The sequence below is a fragment of the Fringilla coelebs genome, assembly GCF_963513975.1.
Source record: "Fringilla coelebs genome assembly, chromosome: 21".
Classification (NCBI taxonomy): Eukaryota; Metazoa; Chordata; class Aves; order Passeriformes; family Fringillidae; genus Fringilla; species Fringilla coelebs.
Genome location: NC_140047.1, coordinates 8172500 through 8195798, shown reverse-complemented (window position 1 = coordinate 8195798; position 23299 = coordinate 8172500). Strand labels below are relative to the sequence as shown.

The following is a 23299-nucleotide window of genomic DNA, read 5'->3' as shown; positions in this document are numbered from 1 at the left end:
AAAATTAGACTTTTCTCCATCCTCAAGTGCTTTGATTCTCTGAGACTGGGCAAGAGGTTCGGTATCATAAATAGGAACTATCGTATTTTTGAGCTAAAGCTGGACAGAGATGTGTAAATTTTGTAAGTGCTTATTTTGGCAGTAAATGTATGTATTTCAGTTCTACAAAATAAGTTCCAGACAGCAGCTTTTTCTCTGACCCTCTTTCCAAACATCCTCAGGAGTGCACTTTATCTCTTCTTTACCATGTGTTCCTGTTTTCTCTGAATTATCACCAGTTAAACTTCTACATTAGTTCACTGCACCTGATTTCTCATGTCCATCCCTTCAACAAGGTATTTTACCAGATGTCCTCTCAGAAAGGCAAATCTACAGAATTTTGCCTTAGATAAGATTGTTTGTCATTTTGTATTTGATACAATACACGATGCAGTCAGGCTAATTGAGTAATTATATATGTATTTTTGGAAGAATCTTTGTTCTGATGAGTGCTCAGGAAAGCCTGATGACTACTTGAAAAAAGGCATGGGGGCACAAAACAATGCTGCACACATCAGTGCATTTTCTCCTGTTGGTGTGGGATCTTCTCTGAACATCCCATTGATGGAGAAGAGAAGGAAAAGGCTCCCTGTGAGATGGTCCTGACAGAGCTGCCACAGTAAAACATCACATTTCCTGGAGCACGTGGTTTTCTTTCTTTGGTCAACTGAACTCTGAAAAGTGGTACAAAATTAACAGGTGTCTGAGGTCAAAAACTGGCAGTAACTCACCTTTAAGTACTTTCAGAAGGAAATTAGGAGATTCCTGCTTTGCTGTATGTGTGATTTCATTTAAAGGGAAGATCCCACAGCCCTCTGAATTCCCTGTTCTGCCTTTCATTGCTCACGTAGTACAAGGTGACAGTTGGGTTTGAGTCAGATTTTAAGCCTCGTGGTCAAGACAAGTTTTACATTTAAAAATAATCTTATCAAAGAAAGACTTTGAAGAATTGATTACCTCCAGCAATCCTGGATCCCACTTTCAAAGGGTGAGTGTACATGTCCACTGGGATTTTCAGAAGGACGTAAGCAGATTAAGTGCCCACGTCCAACTGTTGTTCACATGATTAAAAATTACTTGAATTCTCCTTCCTTAATGCATTGGCTATGCCAGTGTCTTGTTTTCTACAATTCTTATTTTGTTTGTTTTAACTTCTTCTTGCCTAAAGCTTGGCAAATTGCAAAACTTAAGCAGTGCACAAATCTGCATCACGACGTGTTCAGAACCCCAGAATCTCTCCTTGCCTGCACCACAGCCAGCCATCTCTGGTCCCCCACAACAAGAGATTAATTTATTTGCAGAGCCTGGAGTAATGGCATTTATGAAGCAGTATAAACTCTCCTGCTGGATGAAATCAGTCTGGGATTCAGCAGTGTTTGAAATGAGCTGGGTTTGTGCCGTCCATGTGGGGTTGATTCCTCCTCTGATGTGCCTCCTCTTGCCCAGTGCTGAGGAAGTTCTTGGCTTTTGGATGGTTTTGGCTTTTCTTATCAGCAGCAAGTGTTCATGAGTCATTGCAGGGAATGGGGGAACTTTATCCTGCACAATGACAAGTGTGGATTAAGGTTTTTGTGCAAAATTGTCGTAACTTGTTTCACTCTTTGGTCACTTTTAAAAGCAGACTTTACCAGCTGAGGAGGTGTAGTTTTCCTGATTTGATTTTATTTTTTTCTGATTGTTTTAATCCTTTGCAAAGTAGCAATTGGAGCACAGCACCTCATTGTTGTTCAGGAGATCTTAGACTAACATTAGAAATTAATTACTTTGAAGAGCGAGAATTCAACTTTTTTTTTTTTGCCTTTGTTTAAGCAGATTAAAGGGAAATAATTTGCTATTTTTCCCTTTTTTTTTTCGTGCTTTTTTCTTTTCTTTTTTTTGGGGGGGGGGGGGGGGGGTTACTGTTAATCTAACTCAGGCAACCAATTTTCCCAGTCTTTTTTTTCAGAGCACATATGTGGATTAGCATGAAAACAGTTTTATTTACAAATTCATTCATGGATCTAATCAAGTTGCAGACTTTGTACATGGGGACTGATCAGTGCACAGATGATACAGACTGGCCTGGAAACTCTGCTAAAGCAAATATTTGCATTTTAATGTGTGCAGAGGAGTGACTGAAGTGGCATGTCTGTGGCTTGGGGTGATGTGTGCTGGGAAACAAGGTCTCTGTAAGGCTCTTTTCAGTGTTAATGGAGGTCAGTTCTTAATTTGGTCCCAGGGAACAGGACAGCTGTGTGCCAGCTCCCCTTGGCCTGCAGAAACAGGGATTACACCCAGCAGAAAGGATGTTGTTTTACCTTTGTGTTTGATTGCTCCAGAGAAACATCTGGAATCTACCAGCCAATTTCAAAGTCACCAGTGCATGAAATAATTGGAAAGATTCAGGGAAAAAAAAACACCCCTAAGAATTATCCAAAGACTTTGATAAAACCTTTATCTGTTAAGTTTATCAAAGAGAAAGTAAGGACATGACAGCCTGTGAATTCCTGCACTGGAGGAGTAATTGTAATCATGTGTCCTTCAACCCTCCTGAGGAGAAAGTACAGAAATACCATGGCAGGAGTTTGAAGCTGACAGATTTGGACTGAAATTTAAGAGTGCATGTTTTTAAGGGCAGGGTAATTGATTTTCAAAACAACTTGCAGAGGGCTTTGGTTTGTTTCCTCTTATCAACAACTTTTTGAATTATTGCTTGCATGTGGTTTTGAAAAATATGCAGGTATCAGAAATGGATCCAGGAAAGTCCCATGAACAGGGTAAAAAAGGATAATTTTAAAAAGGATAATTCCTAAAAAGGATAAATGTTGTTTAAAAGCACAGTTTGTATAATCTGGGTGTGTGAGAGAGAGCCCCTGTGCTGATGCTGCTGTGTGCTTTGCTCGGTAGGTACGTTGATGATGTGATCAGTCGGATTGACAGGATGTTCCCTGAAATGTCCATCCAGCTCTCCCGGCCAAATGGAACCTCTGCAATGCTTCTGGTAAGATGCAACATTTAATCCCTTGAGTTGATTTCCTTCACAAGTTGAATTGTCCCAAAAATGCAGGGTATTAAAGATTTTTTTTTCCCCAGAAACATTTCATTCTTCATTTGCCACAGCAATGCAGCATCTTTCTTGCTCTAAGGCAAATAATTGATAAAAAGAATTTCCCCTTTAAACAGATCTATTGCTTTATTGTTGAATGTGATTGTAGAAATATGAGCACAAAATTCAAATACTCACTGTGGTTTTTGGCAGACTTGGCCATGAGTGAATCCTAATCATGATAATTAAGAAGGAAGAGAATGTTGTCAAGAAGAAAAGAAGAAGGAAACCAATATGATTTAAATTTGTTCACATTGCTCTTGGGTCAGTGAATTTCTGTTATGTGATGAAGTTAAGAATTTACCTTTGAAGTAAATGAGCAGTAAAGGCTGGATTTGAGATAAACAAGTCCAATACATTCAACTTATTTCTGCCTGACCAAGCAAGATTTCATTGCAGAGGAGCCTATTGTTCACATCCATTTTTACAGGCAGCTGTTGTGCTTACAGCCAAAGTCTGCAAAGCTCTAAGACTTTTGAGTGGAAGAGGAGTCCATGGTGTGGCAGCTGGATGCTGATTTCCTTCTAGGGAAGGACAGAAGTCACATATTTTGCCAAATTTTAAATAAAACTAGAAAATACACCACATGCTCAGATGAAGAACTGAGGCCAGTTTCATCTTTTCCATCTCACATTTCTCATGGAAATTTTCCTATAGCAACTATTGCTGTGATTATTTTTAAGTATTTTAATTGTATTTAGTTTTAATTAATCAACTGTCTAACATCTCATTATTAACTTTCTTTGAACAGCCACAAATTCACAAGAGATTAACTGAGTCAGAGGTCAAAATAAACAGCTGGCATTAAAACATTTAATCTGCAATTGTTGGATTCACCAAGTGGAAAAATATATTCCAGAAAAGAATGGAATTCATCAGTGCAGTCTTAAGAAGTTATAAGTCTTAGAAGTTTTTGCATTTCCTCTTAAGCTGACTTTGTGTTTTATCTATTTTGCTATAAAAATATGTCTGGTTTTGCTTCCTTACTTTGAAATGCTTTCCATTTTCCTGGAGCCCTTCTTTGCATACTGAAGTACCTTCCACTTTTGGTGGCTTTTTGAGGTGGTCAGGAAATAAATGATGTTTTTCAAGACTCAGACACAATTAGGAAATAAGGTAAATTATCTTGGATGTGACTGCCAAGGAACAAGGTTGGGTGGTAACTAAAGGAAATGCCTTTCACCAGCAGCACTAACAGAGTGAATTCCATGTGGCAGTTGCTTTCTAAATCAAGGACATTTTTGTTCCTACAAGATCCCAGCCCCATGTTGAACCAGTGGTGTGCATATTTCCCTTGGATCAGAGATCAAAAAGATTGTTTTTAAAGTATTTTTGTGTGTGATTGTGTGATGGGTTTATCATTTTTGCTTTTAGCCAGGTTTTCCCTCTACCCCATCTGTCTCAGTTGATGTTGCCAATATGGCACTTTCCATCTGGCCCTGACTACTACAAAAGCTTTTGCTGTTTTCAGCCACAGATCCTTCAGTGAAAAAGGTGCTGAGGGATGGGCAGTGTGAAGAGCACCTCCCCCAGAAGGAGGGAGGTTTCTTCAGCACTTGTGATTTCTCACTCTGAACTTAGCCCAAGCTACATCTGGAGCTGCTCCCCTGCAGCAGTGTGGTTTACCTCAGTGCCAAAGGCTCCAGATAATGCTCATTTTATCAAAATATTTCACAGCCAAACTGTTTGCCCAGAGTTAATTAACTAACTCTATAATCTCAAGCATGCTCATCCTTGGACTGTTCATAGCCCACCTGGTGTCTTAGGAAGGTCCTTGATGCAAAGGTCTGGTTTTTACAGCATCTTTAAATACAATTACTCCTTCTACCAGAGAAAACCCATGCATTCATCTTCAAAGGCACTGGTAAGCACTATACATATCTTAAAAATATGTAAATGATTGGAGGGAGATGGGGAAGAAGGGGAAGGGAGGTCTGGGAGACTCAAGAAACGTTGGGGCCTTTGCCAAACAAATTATCTTTAGGAAAAAGACCCAAGAGAGAAAGTTTCAGCCCCAGACTCTACAACTTCATGTGAAATCTGTTGATGTCCTTGGCTGTAGAGGTGAGACTTGCACCACTAAGATTCACCTGGTGGTTCAAGAAGATGTCTCTCTCTTCAAGAAGAACAAGGAGCTGCTGGAGAGGGTCCTGAGGGGACACCCGGAGGATTTGGGGCTGGAGCAGCGCTCTGACGAGGAGACACTGCAGAGCTGGGCCGGGTCAGTCTGGAGAAGGGAGGGCTGAGAGGGGATCTCAGCAATCCATGTTGATATCTCCAGGAGGTGTCAAGGCAGTGCCAGACTCCCTTGAGTGGTGCCCAGTGACAGGAGAAGGAGTTACAGCCATAAACTAAAAGAAACCACAAAAAGTTTCACTTCAGCGTGAGGAAGAACCCTGGGATCAGCTCCCTTGGTTGGGGCATGGTGCCAGTGATGCCAGGTTTGTGGGCTTGATCTCCTTCTGGGCCATTCACCTTGATCCTTGTGGGTCCCTTCCAACTCAGAATATTCTGTGATAAACTTCTTTCCATGGAGGGTGTCAGAGCTCTGGAAGAGGAGCCCATGGAGGCCGTGGAGTGTCCCTCTCTGGAGATATTCCAAACCCACCTGGGTGTGTTCCTGTGTCACCTGCTCCAGGTGACCCTGCCTTGGGCAGGGATTGGATGAGATGATCTCCAGAAGTCCCTTCCAACCCCAGCAATTCTGGAATTCTGTAATAATTAGGAGCTGTGTGAGCCTGTTGGTCAAACTCTGCTGGCAAATAATCCTTGTGCTCAGCTGGGCTCTCCCTGACCAGAAGCTGCAAATTCCTGTGAGAAAAATGAACTGCTGCCTCCAGACACTGAGGAGGTTTTTTATGCTTCAGATTTATACACAGCAATTGTACCTCATTAGTCTGGATTTATGCTACACAGGCCAAACACATCAATAATTGAAACCTTTCAGAGCTGTGTGAGATCCTCAGCTGATTTTAAAAGCAGTTTATTGTGGCATTTCAAGGTGCTGTTTAATCCCAGTCTTCACCGGTGATTTTTCAATTAATCTTTTAATAGCACTATGTAGAAAATAGACTAAACATAGAATTATATCAGCTCTAATAACTGTGTAATGCAAAATTAATTTCCAGCAGCAGCACAGGGAAATGTGGGCTCCTTAAGGTTTTTTGTGAGATTTTGTTGCTCAAATGCCAGCAATTGTAAATAGATAAACCTTATCTTGTGTATTAAGAAAACATTAACTAATTTTTCATTAATGAAAATACCTAAGTTTTTTTTCTTTAATGATTAGTCATATTCCTAGATATATTATTTTTCCTGCTGTAATAATCAAATTATTTTGTGATTGTTTCATACACCTTGTTTCCATTATCAAAATTTAGAATATTTTTGGGTGAAACAAATCCTGTGTACAATTAATTAATAACAGAAAGATTTTAGAAGGCAGTAAACTTCAGCCCTACTTTTCCAGCTGAGGAATCCGAGTTCCTTTAGCACCATGTACCCAGCCAGTCCTACCTGGAGAAGAAGCTTATTTTCTTATCTACATCTGGGAACTATTTTTTCTTTAAATTCTTTTTATCCCAAATATTTGTAAGAAACTACTACAGAAATTGCAAGCACTGGTAAATATTTTTGCAGGTAATGGAACTGTTTTCTGTAATTTGTGTTTCTAAAGCATAATGATATGTATAAGTAACTTCCAACCCAAAAAACTGAATTGTTTCTGCCAAACTCAGGTCAGAAATAATGATTTTTTTCTTTCCAGGTTATCTTAAAAATTTTTGCTTTTAAATTAATTTTTTATAAATTTATACTGCTGCCAAGACTTTTAATAGATCTGTCATATAAAAATACGAAGCAGGCTTTTATAGAGTTTTATTCATTCTCCTTAAAGCCAGACACATTTGCATTTGAACTTTCAGATCTTGTTCCCAGCATTTGCAGCAGGCTGATTGTGTGGCAGTGGGTTGTATTAATTGCAATAGGCCAGACATCTGTTCCTTGAAACTGAATAATTCCTTGTGTCTCATTGTTGTTTATTAGTGTTTTACATAAAAGCATTATTGTTTTTGTTGGGAAAATGGATGCTGAAATTTATTATTTGCCCATTAAGAAAGGCACCAGACTGATTTCTGTGCATGAGACCCTGATGTTGGAGCACTGGGAGGAATGGGGAGGAATTTGCAAAGTGATTTAAAATCAGTATTGATATTGTATTGATTGGAGACAGTGCAATGCTGTTGTTTCCAAAACAATTTCAGATTTCCAAAGTGCTCTGCAGTGTAAACCAACCTACTTTCCTTTTCCTTTTCCTTTTCCTTTTCCTTTTCCTTTTCCTTTTCCTTTTCCTTTTCCTTTTCCTTTTCCTTTTCCTTTTCCTTTTCCTTTCATGTCTTGAATTAACAAAGTACATGAGCAAGGGTTGGTAAGTAAACTGGAAAGTGTTCTCTGCTTGTCTAATGAAGAATGAGGAAGATGAGGAAGAGTCCTTTCCATTGGGAACAAACAAAAATAGAAAAAAATAGATAAAGACTTGTGACAAATGTCCTCATCTTTGCTCCCTCCACAGGGTTACTGTGCCCAAAGCTCTCAGGTGTGTCCTGATATTCCCATAGATTTATATTGTGGAAGATCAGACATCATTTTCATCCTTGTAAAATTCCTGGTGTGCTTTAATTTAGAAAGGAAAAAAAGAGACAAAATCCATTTCATCTTCTGTAGCAAGGCTGGACTGGTGTGAGTGTTCCCTAAGTGTGACTGGCCACTGGCAAAATCTGTCCTTGAACCTTTGAACAAATTCCTGTGCCAGTTTTTTTTGCCTTATTAAGAGAAATTGGAATTTTAGTGAGGGAGAAGAGCCAGCTCATCCTTCATATGGTGGAAGCATTTAAAGTCCTTCATTTATGTTGACTTTTTATCAGGCACTATTGCAATTAGGTTAGACTAATGAAAGGTAAATTCCAGCCCTTGCATAAAAAAAGAAATCCTTGTAAAGAACCTAATTAGTATGTTTGTTTATTTAGACTCTAATGGCTTAATTGCATCTTATCTTGCTATTTACAAATAGGCATCATTAAAGAATAATGAGCATGTGAGAGAAAAAGCAGCCATACCAGCAGCAGATGAGACATAAAAAATGAGAGGAAAAAAAATCTAGTTGAAAGTCTGTGTGTTGGGTTTTTTTTAAAACTTTATTTTTAATGCAAAACCTTTTTTTTCCCAGCATATATAAATACGATTTCCATGCATTGTACTGATTAGTAAGAAGGATCTGTGAGTGGGAGGCTGAGCTTATGGCTGGCTCCATGGCAAGGAGCAGGTGTCTGGCCTTTTGCTGGAAATCTGTAGCTTGGTTACATCTCTGGTTGGATGTTGCCTTATTTCTGAGGTGAATAAAAACCACACACACACTTGTGCTCCTTTTTATAGAAGTGGGGAGGTGCCCATGTTCACTGAAAATAATGTTTTCTTTCTTTTAGCTCTGCATTGCAGAGCATCTGCAGCTCAAATCAGCAGCAAATTCCCTGGAATGCTGAGGGGAAAGCTGCAGCTTTGGGAATTTTTCATTTCACAAAGTATGGGATCTCAGTGTTTGTCAGCATACATTTTCCTGATATCAAACTTGAATAAATTTTAAGAAAGAACATTTGTTAATGTGTTGTTTAAATGGTTGATAAAAGGACTTTTCACTTGATATTAGTTTCAGTGAGGAGGCAAAATTAAAGGGGGGATTTCAAACTGTTTCCTCCAGGCAGAGTTCTGGCATGGTAAATTAATTTTGATCCTTTTCATTTTGTAAACTCATGTGGACCCTGATTTTGACTTATTGGAAAGGTACTTTCTTCTTTTATAATTATAATTGGTGTTAAATGGGAACTTCTTTTAGCAGTCTTACAAGAAATTATCTAAGTCATTCTCCCTGATTATTCTGTTTCCCCCTCTCCCTTTCTTGGCATACTGTGTCTGTCAGATGCTCCTTGAGATTTATCTTGGTGATAGACAAAATATTTTTAAAACTGGGATATTTCAAGAAGATTTTTATTTTATATGTCTTTGTCAGAAAAGCTGCATAATATTGCAGATTTCAATCAGCTGCCTGTCCTACCTTCTTCTTGGGCTTGCCATTTTAGGAAGCAGGGGATTTATGAATAACTTAACTGTCTGAATTTAGTATACTTTAGTTAAAAGGAAGTTAGAAGTATGTTGTTATTACACAGCCCAAAACAGAAGCTACAGAAGTATTTAACTTGCAACTGTTCCATTTTCAGCTCACAGAACTGTGGGGCATATTTTTTCATTCATATTAATTGAATTTTAAAGTGACCTTGTACATGTATTGATTTGAATTAAAATTTTCTACATCAAGGACGAGTTGGCATATATCCTTCAGGCAAAATATTAAAAAGCCAAGTGCTGTCTTAACAGGAGAAGTTGAAATTTAATAGGAAAACTTGGCTTAGAAGGGAAATTGTTGCCATTTTGTCACAATTGAAAGGTATCTGTTCTGAACAAGGAAGGAAATTTCTCTCAGTTGGTACCTGTGGAAATGCAGGGACATTTCAGTGCCCATTAAATAGGGACCATCTGGGTGAGTCTGGACTTCCAGGAGAGATCTGCACTTTTGGAGCTTGGAGTAGAACTATCAAATTCCTGGTTTACCAAAGGCATTAGTGTTTTATTACCTTCTTTCAGGTGATCTGTAGGGACACAGCTGCATGACTGTAAGTGTAAATTACCTTCCATACATAGATCTGTACACAGTCTCCAAGCAGCCAGGTTGAGCAGGGATTGGAATAAAATGGTCTGCTGAAAAACATGATTTGTAAAATACAGCAGAGTTGAACAAAAACATTAAGCCCTGGAAATAGTTATGAATCTTGATTATTGGAGGAAAAAAATAAAGGCTATTGCATTTGCTGTGTGTACAATATGGAATGTGCTTCACCCTGAAAATAGCTGTGGAGCAGAGTTGTGGCTTCCACGTCTCACAGCATCCTCCAGTCTGGTGACAGGCTGTTGTTCATTCTTTGTACTACTACCCTCATTCTTTCAGTGCTCTCAAAACGATGAACTGTAATTTCTCTGAGCTGCTCTTTTACAAAATTCCTGCTTCTGTCAGACTTAACTAATGATACAGCCCTACAGAAATCATCTCAATGTCTCGATCTCTCTCCCAGCCAGAGTAAAATCTGCAGGAATCTCTTGTCAAAACAAGAGTGGTACAAAAGAGGGAAGTTTTTTGTTTCAGTACCAGGGCACTGTAAGAGCTCATTCAGACAACCCAGCACCAACCCAGCCCAAGTTTGGATTTCCAGGGTGCCTGGGTGTCCCTGTAAAGGGGGAGTGCAGCTGTAGGACCTTTCTCAGGGAGCTCACTGAGGTACCCAGCTACAGCTGGGTTTCCACAGCCCCTTACACATGTGGGAGACAGGAATTTCGAATTTCTGTGGTCAGGCAAGTGGCTGATCAAGGTCCTGTCCTGGACATTGTGCAGGATGTGACATTGCAGTGCTGTGATGGATTCTGGAAGTGGGGAGTGAACCACTGGAAGGGTGTGAAGTCAGATCACCTGGAAGAGGGCAGGGAGCTAATGCAGGAGCATCTGTGCAGGTGAATCATGTGGGGAGGAGGTTTGAGGCCAGCAGTGAGTTCATTCCAGCAAGCTGGAGTGCCACACACAGGATTTTTCACTGTATTATGTTCCACTGTTCACTCTGAGGATTTTCAGGAACATCCCACACAGGCTTCAGCTCAACCTCAGATTTATTTCTACCTGGCAGCAATGGGAGGTGCTGTGAATGCACAATGGAAAGAGGAAAGAAGGGAGCATCAGCTAAAGCTTGTGAAGGCAGTGGGGACAGGAAATATTATACAGAAGGCTGGGTCTGGGTGTTTGTAGGACAGCCTTGTCCTTCCATTAAGATTTCTTTTTCTTTAAAATGTCTTCTTTTCTTCCTTTTAATTTTGTTAAATGTATGGTTGATGCCTCGTGTGAAGTTATAAATAAGAGTCTGTTCTCTCAGCAGACCAATATCCCACTGAAGTGCCAGTTTTAATAATGCAGAAAAATAAATTGAAAACTGTTAACTCTTAATGTGCTGGCAGCTTTTCTCAAAGTTCATTCATTTCCTCCTCTTAGCAATTATGACAAAACTCTGTGATTCCAGTGGGTGATCAGCATCATAGCTTGGGCACCTCTGGGTAATGACTTTGCATTTCTAATTTAACTAATACAGTGCCAGGTGCTGAAATAACTCTGCCAGACCTTGTTTAAGAGTACCCTGGCAAGATACTGCATTTAAACCAAAATTCACAGCACCTGATAGCACAACGTGGTGTTTCCATCCATGTTCATGGCTCCTGATGTGTGCATGGCTCAGGCCCTGATACAATTTCCTGTCCTTCAGCCTTTCACATTTTTTTCTTCACAAATTACCCATTTTTCTGACCCACTTTTTATGTTCTTGCAGCATTATGCCTGGCAGCCTGTCTGCTTGAAGGCTGTCATTGTCTCCCCTTCCTGTTCCCCTGTCTTTTCTCTTGCTGTGAATTTGTCCTGCCCCGTTGTTCAGACTCTTCCCTGCTGGAGTTCTCCCTGTTCTTGGCATCAATTCTGTCCAGGGTTTGTGGCTCTGTACTGATTAAATCAGCTCAGGTTTGGGCTGCTGGTGTTGGAACAAGGTGATGGGCAGCAGTCATTAACAGAAGTTACAAAGGAATAACATCCAACAGATCAATAAAGGTGCATATTGACTGGTTTCTTTAGGTGTGGATTTGTCTGCTGAGGTCAGCAGTAAAAACACATTTGTTTTAGTGGGTGTTAATCTATACAGGATGAAATGTTGGAACACTGGCAGAAAATGAGCTGCTGCTGGTTGGGAAATATTAAAATGAACTAATTGTTTCTTTTTTATCTCAGTTTTATGCTTTTGTGGGTGAGGAAAAACTCTCTAATAATCTCCACATAACAAAATACAAAGACAAGATCCTTGTTAGACACACATCTTAACTGTATTGAAGTACAACTTCATCTTTGAAATGTAAATTGATTTTTAGATTAAAATGCCTTCATTATTGCATTTTTGTCAATAACATAATTTAGGCTTGTTTCTGTTGTTATACTCTGACTGACCCTCTATATTTTCCATTATAATAGTTTTATTCTTTGCACTTTAACACTTTCACAGAAGGAAATGAAACCTTTGAAAATGTAACATTTTACTTTAAGCTGTAGTTTCCTTTGAAATAATTTTACATTTTTATTGGACAGAAAATGTTTTCCATTAAACTCATGGTATGCTTTTACAAGGCAGCATTAGGAGAGTCCGATTCTTCCTTCAAATTGTTTTTCTCTAAGTGGACTTATATTGGAGAATATCAAATTCATCGAAAATAATCACATTTGCCCATTGTTTTTGACAAGTTATTGAGTTGTGATGTTAATAAAATGGAAAGAATTGCTTGGCAGTGTCATGTCTGCACAAGGGAATTCTGTGAACTCATACATTTTCAGTTGCAAATGAATGTTTGTTTGTTCTGCACTTTATAGCATCTCTCCTCCTCATAACACACACTGCTTTTAGATCTTTTATTTTGGTCTCTCTATAAAATATTGAAAACTGAAATTGCATCAACTTAAGCTGTTAACTCGATGGTCTTATGAATTCAGACACCATCAGCTCACCCTCACCTCATTTGTGTCCCTGTCCTGCTCTTCCCAGGTGACCTTGGGGAAGGTGCTGAAAGTGATCGTGGTGATGCGGAGCCTCTTCATCGACCGCACCATCGTCAAGGGCTACAGCGAGAACGTCTACACCGAGGATGGCAAGGTGGGCACGGGGGCACTCAGGGTGGGCACTGGGCACTCAGGGTGGGCACTGGGGCACTCACAGGGTGGGCACTGGGGCACTCACATCCTCTGAAAAATCCCCACTGTAGGAGCCTCCGGGGTAGGACGGTCAGGACGGACGGAGGTGAGAGATCTCTGCAGCCAGAGTGTGGAACTTGGGGTTATTGCAAAGGGCCAAGTGCAGGGCCCTGCTGGGAGCTGCCAGCCACAGCTGGAGCAGTAAAGAGAGGGGTAAAGAGAGAGAAGGCAAGAGTGTGGTAAAAGGATGAAAGAGAGTGACAGAGCAAAGAATTAAAGCAAAAGGGAAAGAGAGAGTGAGGCTCCCGTTCCAATACAATAAATCTTCTTCTGTGTTGAATATTCTAATTCTCACTAACCAACCTAGTACAAGATACAAATCCCAGGGCATTTACACACAGCCTATGAGAATCATTGCATTGCCACACTGTGTTACATTTTAAACCCTAAAAACTCCTCTTTGGGCCCCTTTGGCCAAGCCAGTGGGGTCAGCCCTTGGACCTGTCTGCAAGCAGAGGGTGTTGTTCCATCATTACCTTCAGCCAACCACACCATTGTTTTCCAGTTGTTCAGTAACTGAGGGATCTCAAAGCTTGCTTTCATTTCAATCTCATTTATAGTTTCCATATTCTCAAAATCTTTTGCCAGGCAATCATATTTATAAGGCTTTCCTCTTTCATCTTCCCCAATACCCTTCACCCAGGATTTTTCTCCTGGGAAGCTGAGAAGCTTCAGAGAAAAAGGAAAACAAATTTTTATCTGATTTGCTTCTCCTGTGTTGTGCTCACATGTGGAATGTGTTTGGAAATTGTTTACCACAGGTGATTGTTTTGTTGGTTTCTGCTGTGAGTTGTTTTCACTCTTTGGCCAATCAGTGCCAAGCTGTATGGGGACGCTGGAGAGAGTCAGGAGTTTTCATTATTATCTTTTTAGCATTGTGTAAGCATCCTTTCTGTTTCTTTAGTATAGTTTAGGATAACATTCTTTAATGTAATATAGTATCATAAAATAATAAATTAGCCTTCTGAGAACATGGAGTCAGATTCATCATTCCTGCCATGAGAGGCTCTGCAAATGCAATAGGTCACTGCCTCTCCAGCAGCACTGCACTTCATTTCTATCTGTTTTCATGGCAGAAAACTGGGATCCCACTGCAGGCACACTGGAAATGCAAAACTGGCACAAGACTCGGAATGTTTGCAGAATGTTCCAGTTTAAATCTGCCTTGTTTTGCTTGGGTTTTGCATCCCCAAATCTCTGAGTTCTTTCTAAGCTCTGAAGCCTTTGCTTCAATTTCTGATTTATCACCTTAGACCCCAGTTGCTGTGTTCATAGTGTCTGCTGAGAAAACATTTTTGCAGTGTACCAGCACATCAACAGCCCAAGGTTCAGCTTTCACTCTTCTGAGAGCCATTGAGAAATCTTGGGCTGTTTTTTTTGGCTTGATAAACACAACAGAGAGGATCATTGGTAGGTGCTCCTCAAGAATTTGCTTGCCAGCAGCAGCACATCTTGAACAGCAGCTACTACAGCAAGTGTTACCTGTTTCCACAAGTGATTTATTTTGTGAACAGCTCACCCTGCTTGAACCCTGAGATTTCCTGTGCCTGCACTCTCTCCATATGGCTCTCCTCAGCACATCAGGAGATGTTAACAGGACCTGATGGCTTTAGCTCAGCTCAGGTCTCTTTCCAGGTTGGAAGGGTCTCAGTTCCTGAGACATCCCCCAGGACTCTCTGTTCCAGTAACAGCACTAAATACCTCCATGTTTCACATTGTCTCTCTGGAGCTTTCCCTTGTGCTTATGAAGCCTATTAAAATAAGAAGTTCATTATATCAAGATGAATATTTGGCACCCATAGGCCATGTTATAATGAGGTGAGATTTCTTTTCCTTTCAGAAGTGATAACTGTGTTTCAGCACACAGAAGCACGTTGTGTGCTGACCCAGGGTTCAGCAGCTCTGAGTCTGAACCTCTGTTCTCTGGGAAAGGCCAGGAGCTGAGCTGCTGAAGGAAATAGTGCAGCTCCATTTCCCAGGTGAGACATTCTTCCTCAAAGGGCGGAGGATTGGCCTAAGAAGTAGTAAAGTAAAAATTGCTTCATTTCAATTTGCCTTTTTCAGATAGGCAGGTTTAAATACCAGTTTGCCGCAGAAGCAGCTGCTCTCTAGTCCCTGTATATTTGCATATAAATACAGAGCTCCAGCACCAGCCCCTCTTCACCCCAAGTTCTGCATGGAAGTGAAATGATGGTCTGCTGAGAGAGCACTGACAGTGTGTGATGGATTCCCATGTCACACTTCATTTGGGTGTGCTCGTTTTCTCTGATGAATCCAGTTTCCTTTGAAGCTCCCTTGAAATACAATAATGCTATATATGCTGAAAAGCTAAGTAAGGAGTTCCTTTCTGAAACTCAGCATCTGGCACTGGGATTCTGTTCAGCTCAAGGTGAACTCTCCTGGGAGCTGCACGTTGTTCCTCTGCCATCGTTTGCTGCCAGGGGACAGCAGGACTTGCCAAGGCCAGCTCTGGCACGGGGCACTAACCTTTGCCTGCTGCCAGTGGGGAGCAGTTCTGCTCCTCCAGAGCAATGCTGTTAACACCTGGCTTATTTCTTGCTTTAAGCCAGTCTGCAGGGGAGTCTGTTCTCTACTCATTCAGCTTTGTGTCCAACCCTGGGCTGTGTGACTGCTCCTGCAAGGCTGCACCAACCTGTGACCTTTACGTGGCACTTTGCTATTCCGGTGGGCATCCCAGAGATTTTGCAAACCTGAAGGTCTCTGTTTTAGGTATAAATAGGAACATTTCATTTGACTGAAGTAGAATTGGAGTTGGAGCCACTTAAATCATGAGCAAATTTGGCTTGGAAGATTAAATAAATGCGTAGTTTGCTAGTTTTGCCAACTGGAGCACATATTGACAAACAGTGAGCTCCTTTTTTTTTTGTCACTAATTAACTACTCTGGTAATTGGAGAATAAGAATTAAGATTGTGCTCTCACAATGATTTGCTTTCCTTATTGTGCCTGCTGGGAATGAGCGATTGCAGTCAGTTAGGAGCAGAGTCCATTGCAATTCCTTCCCTGTCACAACAGATGCTGTTGGGAAGGTACTTCAGTGAGGCTTCTACACCATTCTGGCTTCTCAGTTGCTAGCCTGATAGCATGAAAAATGCACCAGCATTAAGGAGAAACACACAAAAAAAGTAAGAAAAAGGTCAGTGAGTATCATCCTTATTAAATAACAGAAATATGGAGAACCCTCAGGAACACAGTAGGCGGTGATAATTTTTCCAGGGAGCAGTTTACACAGTCATTGTTGATTTGGGACTTAGCTTATGTATTCCTAGGAAACATTTAATATTTGTAAACAACAGGGAGATGAGGAATTAGGTGCTAGCATGCAATATGGCAATGCTGAAGTGCCTCTTTTCTGTAAGGCAAGCTGAAGAAGGGACACTGGATAAATCTTCTTTGCACTTAAATAACTGGATGAGAGAGTCTGTTGAATCACCCTCCAAACTGCACACATTGTAAAGGCATTTAAGTACAAAAAGTGAAATTCAGTGGAATAAAACTTCTTACAAGTAGAGAGGGGTTTGGGGCACCCAGATGTATTCAGTGGTATTTAAAAAAGGAGAACTGGTCATCACTGGGAGACTGCTCACACAGACACTAAATGAGAAATGGACTGTGCACAGGAGAGGCCAAAGATTTCCCCTCTGATCAGAGCAGTCATCATTTGCTACTGAAAATACACTGGTTTTTAGCAAATTCTGCATTGCTGGGAAGATAAAAGGAAGAGACAAGTGCAAACAGCAGGGCTGTTGAGACTCCTCTGGTCCTTCAGTCAGGCAAGTCTGGCAAAAAATCCCCAAATCTGGGTTTTTCTCCTGGTTGTGGAGCTGCTCAGTGACACACCAGCAGTTACCCAGGAAAGCTGACATTGCATTTTCCAGCTTGATTTATCTTGCTGTGTGCTCACACATTGAGCTGTGCACGTTGACAGGTGCTTACTTGAGAGCCTTACGTGGTCTCTGCTGAAGTCTCCCTAAATTGGGTTCTCCCTCTTACACATTTAAATACTTTCAAAATTAAGGTGAAAGAGCAGAAGTTTTAAGCTTGCAGTGAGTAAAACAAGACCAGCCATTCTGGGGTTTTATTTTCAAGCTTTGCTTATACAGACAGAATCATTGCATTTCCTAAGTGCCTCGTGTACCTCTCTCGTGAATTATTCACAGACCCTGCAGAATGTCTTTGCCAAGCTGCCAGCTGCATAACTTGGACATTTTTGGTGCCACTTTGCAAAAACAATAAGTGAGAGCTGGCAGGCTCTGACATGTCGTGGGTGCTGGACCTGCTCACAGTTGCTGTTGCTCACCGTCCTAACCCTTCATGTCCACCACAGACTGATGCATTTTAATTACCCTCATGATTTTAGTGGTGGCACGGTGCCACCCTTAATTTCAGACTGTGACATGCTTGTTGTGCATTGAAATTTAACCATGGATGGTAATTAATTACTAGTGTTTTCCTGATTCCTGACTAAATCAAGCTATGCAGCTCATCTTCACAGGGCAGCTGAGTCATCGGTCTGCCAACAAAAAAAAATCATATTGGGATTTTTTTGGCATGATAATGCCATGATTTTCTTTGGATGCAGAGACCAAGAACCACCTTGACAGGGCATGTGGGCACTAGCCAAATTCCTATTTTGCATCCCTTAGACTTAACTAAAGAAACATAAGTGTCTCTGTTGAATTCTCGTGTTCAGGAACTTGGGTTATGTTAATGCTATGGCTTCATTAATTACCCCATATCAATAAGAAAAGGCAGCTTTTAGCCTCCTAGCGTAAGAGAGGAGAAGAAATAGTAGTATCAAAGGAAAGCTTCAAAGACAGGCAGAGCTGTCTCTGGGGTAATTTCTGATCCCTGCATTCTCACCACTTCAAAGCTGGCTGTGTGTGTGTTTGGGTGAAGGGGGGGTTGAATCTGATTTCTCTAATAAGTGTTGGCACCGGACCTGTTTGATATGGGATGCGGGGAACATTCTGGTTTGTTATCGCCTTTGAAATCGCTCCGCGACCTTCAGAAAACGGCCTCTTGTTCCAGCTGCTGGGGCTGGCTGGGGAGAGGGGCACTGGGGAGAGAAAGCCCCTGTTTAATTCACATGCAGAGGATGCCCTGAAATTGTGCTTTCAGCAGTTTTTTAGTTACAAATGTGTGTCTTGATTGAAAGTGAAAAGTTGAAGAATAATAGACCTATAACGATGCATTCTTTAATCTGCCTCTGCCTTAATCCTCAATTTCAGGAGGGAAAGGTGGGCACTCATTTAGGATGTATGCATGGACCAGGGGCTAGTGGCTTTTTCTTTCTTTCTTTTTTCTTTCTTCCTTTTTTAACATGGATAACATCACGCCTGTAAGACAGGCATTCATTACTTTTTCAGCTTTCCCATCTCCATGCCAACTAATGAACATTCAGAACCTGTTGGGCTTATCTTAAAGCAGCATCTGAAGTGGACTTTTTTTTTGAGCCTAACTAGAGAGGATCACATACTTGGTTTGATCACTGGAGATTAGCAAACCATCTATACATTCCAATTACAGCAACTCTGCAGTCAAAGAAAAGCTGTAAATTACATTAAAACAGAGGGGGGGGTTAAATATACATTAATTTTTTATTTTCAAATGTAGGCCTTTCTAATCTGGAAGTGCAGTGCTGCCTTCCCAGCAGGCACAAGTGGGATAATAAATCAAGCCTGGGTCAAGGTCTGGGCTGCACCCTGAGTGCTGGTGTTCACAGAGGTTCTTGATCTCGCCCCAAGAGCCAGGAAATGTTACCAGGTTTGCAGGGAGGTGCCTCAGGGTACTCCTGTCTCCATCCAGCACTGGGACATCAGCTGCCTTTTGTCTCAGGGCAAGGTCAGCGCTGCTGAGCCGTGAAACATCGATCCTGGAGCGGCTTCTGAAGCTTCAGCATCACGTCCTGTCCACTCTGAGCACTGGGGACTCAGGAGTCACTGCTGGGCAGGATTTGGACATGGGCCACTTCACACTGCTGCTCCTAAAAGAGTGAGAGCTTTTAGCATTCTGACCATTTTTAGCATGGTGAATTAATCACTTGGAGTCAGCATCCTTGCCCCTCGCTTCCCTCACCTCCCTCTAATGTGTTTTACTCACTTCATCTGACTTCCTTCAGTTCAGACTCTTTTGTGACTTTGGAGAGCCTCGTTCTGTCAGTTGGAATGTATGGGCACCTAAGGCAGAACTGAAATAATCAGTTGTACCCGAAAAAGAGAGACCCCCCCCCCCCTTGTGAGAACACGTGTGTCCCACCCTGCTATCAGGCACTAGAGGAGCTACCCCTGCTTCATAAATTCACTCAGAAGTTCTTCTGTCTAGACCAAGATTCCTGAGATTAATGCTTTATCAAACACCTTACCTGTGACAAGTTCTGTGCATGCAGAATTGTTGAGTACGCTGGGATCTGTTAAAAAAAAAGTGATTTGCAAGTCTGGGATTGATGGAAGCTTCTCTTGTTTTTCCCTGCTGCTTTTCCTTGACAGAGTCTGAGATGTTCCACAGGGCTGGCTAAGAGAGCATTGACATGTCAGTAGGAATTATTAAACACCAGAGCCACTGGGCTAAGAAATCTTAAATTTCAGTTTTGTTCTTTTAGTTTGTGTGTAGCTGAGTACACATTCAAGTCATGGATGCATGCAGTTATCTACAACCTTAAATCTCTCTTAGTGTGATTTTGGTCTGCAAATGTAAATGCAGTTTCCTGAGGGATGTTTTATTTAGCCCCAGTAGACCCAAAGCTTTGGCTTAATTCAGCTAAACGCCCTTTGTGTCGTTTGTAACCGAATCACTTATTCAACACAAGACAAGCATAAACTTAATAAAAATGCCCTCATTTTAGAAACACACTCAAGCTGATGAATATTTGCATAGATCAGCCACAACCCCATACAAATGAAGATTTTGCTTTTTTAAAGAGAACTCATTAATTCAACAGGTCTTGTATGTATAATTTTTTTTTTGAAACTCTGCTGAACTATGTTCATTCTTCATTGCAATACAAAGGAGATCTTATGTTATTAATTCCCTTTCTTGGATTGCAACAGGTGGGCAAGGGGTCAAAAGAGTGAACTCAGATATGCATCTTTGTTGATCCATTTTCTCTCTAAAGCTGCTTCTTTATCTGTAGTAATATATAACTTTTTTCTTTTTTTCCTTCTGTAGCTTGACATATGGTCTAAATCCAACTATCAAGTTTTTCAGAAGGTAAGTCTCACATCATTTCTCTCAGTACCTAAGACACATATGTGGAATTTATTTTAAATATCTGGGGCCTTATGTTAAATAATTCCAAATTTATTCTTTGTCATCACAACTTGCAAATAGCAAACAATAATCTGTAATGATGGAAAACTGTGAGTAGAAAGGAAGATCACTTCTAGTGTTATTTAATTTGGATTTATTTCCCATCACAGTTCCAGTCCGTGGTTTGGAATAGGAAATCAGAGATTATACTACACTAGTCTTAAAATTTCATGAGAAATCAGTTTAAATCTTTTAGGGGAGAAAGGACTGTTACAGGTTCATTTGGATTTTGCTTTGTTGTTTTCATTGGGGTTGGTTCCCTCACATTCCTGAGAGTTTGAGTTCAATAAATCAATAGAACCCCCTTTCCAAAATGAGTTTGGAAATATTTTCCATGGCATTATTCTTGCCTGCCCTTCTTCCCATGATGTGTAAGCCAGAGGAGGGACTTACTGGAATGAATGTTGTGCCATAAAGTAAGAGAAGCCTGATGAGAGAATGGCAGCAATAAAAATAAAACTGCTAAGAAGGTTAAAGTGTATTTTAGAAAGATCTATATCTTGCTATTTTCAAGGAAGGGAAGATTTCTCTTTGAAGGCCTCTTGTCAGAATGCTGTAAGTTCAGATTGATCCGAGTTTAAATTCCAGTTTCCCTTCCCTCAAGCCCCAGTTCAAGGAGCTGGAGCCTCCAGCTGCTGCTCTGGCTCCTTTCATCCTCCTTTGGAGTTTGTGAAGCAAATGGGGGTCAGGGACTCGAAAGGGCTTAAAAACAGGGGTCAAAACTCTGGCATCTTGGCTGTACTTGTGCAGCTTCCTTCCAAGATTTCAGAGGCAGTCAGGAGGGGAGGATGCTGACCTGGGATGTTACCCTGCTGCAGATCAAAGGACAGCTTTTGGGGAGCTTGGTTGCTCTCCCTTCTCTGCCTGGCATTAAAGTGAATTTTTGCTGCAGTTGATTCTTTACCCCAGAGATTAGTGGTTGAAATATTCTTTTCTATTTTAGCATCAAGTAGGGTAATAGAGCAGGAAGTAAAACAGCATTTGTTTATCAGCCTGCTTTAAAGTCATTTTTGCAGTGGAATAAATGTAAGGTTCTGGAATGACCTGCATCATCTCAATTTCCTGGTGTGTGTGTTTGGTTGTACACTCATTTGGGCATAAAATTGTCCTCCTGGATGTTTTTGTTCAGAATAACTTGAAAGAGCAAAGTCATGTTGCTGAAATTTGTGTTAAATGATAATAAAAAATCAGGTTTTGATGATATAATTGTCTACAGCAAGATAACAGAGTTCAGTAAATGTCCAGTTTGCTTAGATGTCCACGTTAAGGACTCAGGGTGCATAAATAAGTGGAATAAATTTCCCTTTATGTCCAGGTGATGCTTTCAGAGCAGAAGCTGGAAGAGATCAGTGAGAAAACATGAAATACCCCTCTTCCTGCTGCCTCTGTGGCTGCAGTATGGATAAATGAGAATCTTTGTTCTCTTCCTTAGTTCCTGTTGTCCAGTTTTCTCCTGATAAATAACAAATTATTTCTATTTACTAAAAAATAACTCCAACCCAGAAAGACTCCAGGGAAAGGGTGTTCTGTAACAACTGAACAACTGTCTGTGGGGGGGTTTTATAGTAGTTTTATAGATTTTGTTGCTGGCTCTGTCACTGTGTTACCTTGGACAGCTTCACCTCTCTTTGGCTGAGTTTCTCATCCCTCAGGCTGGGGTAATATTTGCTGACTTCACAGGAGCTCTCACTGAATTGGTTGCATAGAGCTCTCAGATTCTTGCCTGAGAAATGTGATAAAAATGGAAGGTGATGGCAGCTTCTAATCAATAGGTGATGTAGATTGAGCTGATAGTTGAAGAAGTTAAGGCTGAGACCCACGTCAAGTTTTCAAACAGGTGACAGAAAGTGCTGTGGTTCAGCATAGTAAATTCTCTGTGGTGCAGTGCTTGGTTTGATTTCCTCTTTATTCTCTAAAGCTGCACTTGTGTCTATTTGCAATACCCAGGAGTAGTGATTTAGGAGTAGCAAAATGAAGGAGAGAGATAAAATAGTGTTACAGAAACTATTACACTCTGTTAGCAGGGTAGGATCTGTACTGCAGGATTTTCTGAACAAATGTTTTCATGCCACTAAAAAATCATGAGTAAATGTGTCAGAGCACATCTGAATGTTCTTGAAATGTGTTTCTCATGGCAATCACCAGTATGGCAATGTGGAAGGAGGAAAAACAGGGATGAGTAACTGCTGCCCCCATGGAGGAGGCTGGGCAGCCCTTTCTGCTGCCTTTAAATGCAGAGAAGGACAGGGCTGTTCCTTCTTAAAACCCCAACCAAGTTCCCAAAATCTGTCTTCAATGATAATACAAATAAAAACATCCGGAGCTCCCCAGATCCCTGCCTGGGGGAGCTGCAGTCCTGTCAGATCCTCACAGGGCTGCAGCACAACTTTCTAGGTTAAGGACCAGAGACCTCTGATCTTCAATGCAAGCCTGTCAAACCAAGCTAAATTTGTCCTGACTTTTTGTTTGCAAACATTGGCTGTGTCAGCAAGGCTTTTCTCTCTCCTTCTTATTAGGCAGGGGACCTGGGTGTGTGGGATTTGATGGGGGCCAGCTCCTGGAGGGCCATTTCTGTTCAGTGTACTCTCATTTTCCCAGTTCCCTGGAGACTTCCTAAATCTGCTCCTGGGGGGAACAAGTCTTAGAGGCACTGAATACACCAGCAGGGTTAGATCCAGAGAATGGAGCTGGGAAATAAGAGAGGGGAATGCTGAAAGGGCAGAAGCACAAGGAGCAAAGAAAAGGTTTTTCAGGCTTCCATGTTGGTGTGACATTTAAACTCCACAGGAGCAGCAAATGTTTTCATCTTAAACCTCCTAATTTTAACACCTCGTGCCTCTTGATCCACTGAAGCAAGAGGAGGAATAAAACAGGAAATAAGGAAAGATTTTGAGGCTTAAATCCTGGTATACATGAAGG

General features: G+C 41.0%; 2 protein-coding genes across 2 annotated transcripts in view; both read left to right on the top strand.

The window, feature by feature from the left end:
* TTF1 (transcription termination factor 1) overlaps nucleotides 1-3354 on the top strand; it is a 178122-nt gene extending 174768 nt beyond the window's left edge. The window contains exon 13 of the transcript XR_014616661.1: nucleotides 3344-3354. The gene's annotated coding sequence lies outside the window, so the exon portion shown is untranslated. The remainder of the gene's footprint in view (nucleotides 1-3343) is intronic.
* The window catches only part of MED27 (mediator complex subunit 27), an 80996-nt gene that overhangs the window by 53554 nt on the left and 4143 nt on the right, over nucleotides 1-23299 (top strand). The window contains exons 4-6 of the mRNA XM_084219483.1: nucleotides 2926-3019; nucleotides 12847-12954; nucleotides 20240-20281. Of these exons, the coding sequence (XP_084075609.1) occupies nucleotides 2926-3019; nucleotides 12847-12954; nucleotides 20240-20281 (244 nt within the window). The remainder of the gene's footprint in view (nucleotides 1-2925; nucleotides 3020-12846; nucleotides 12955-20239; nucleotides 20282-23299) is intronic.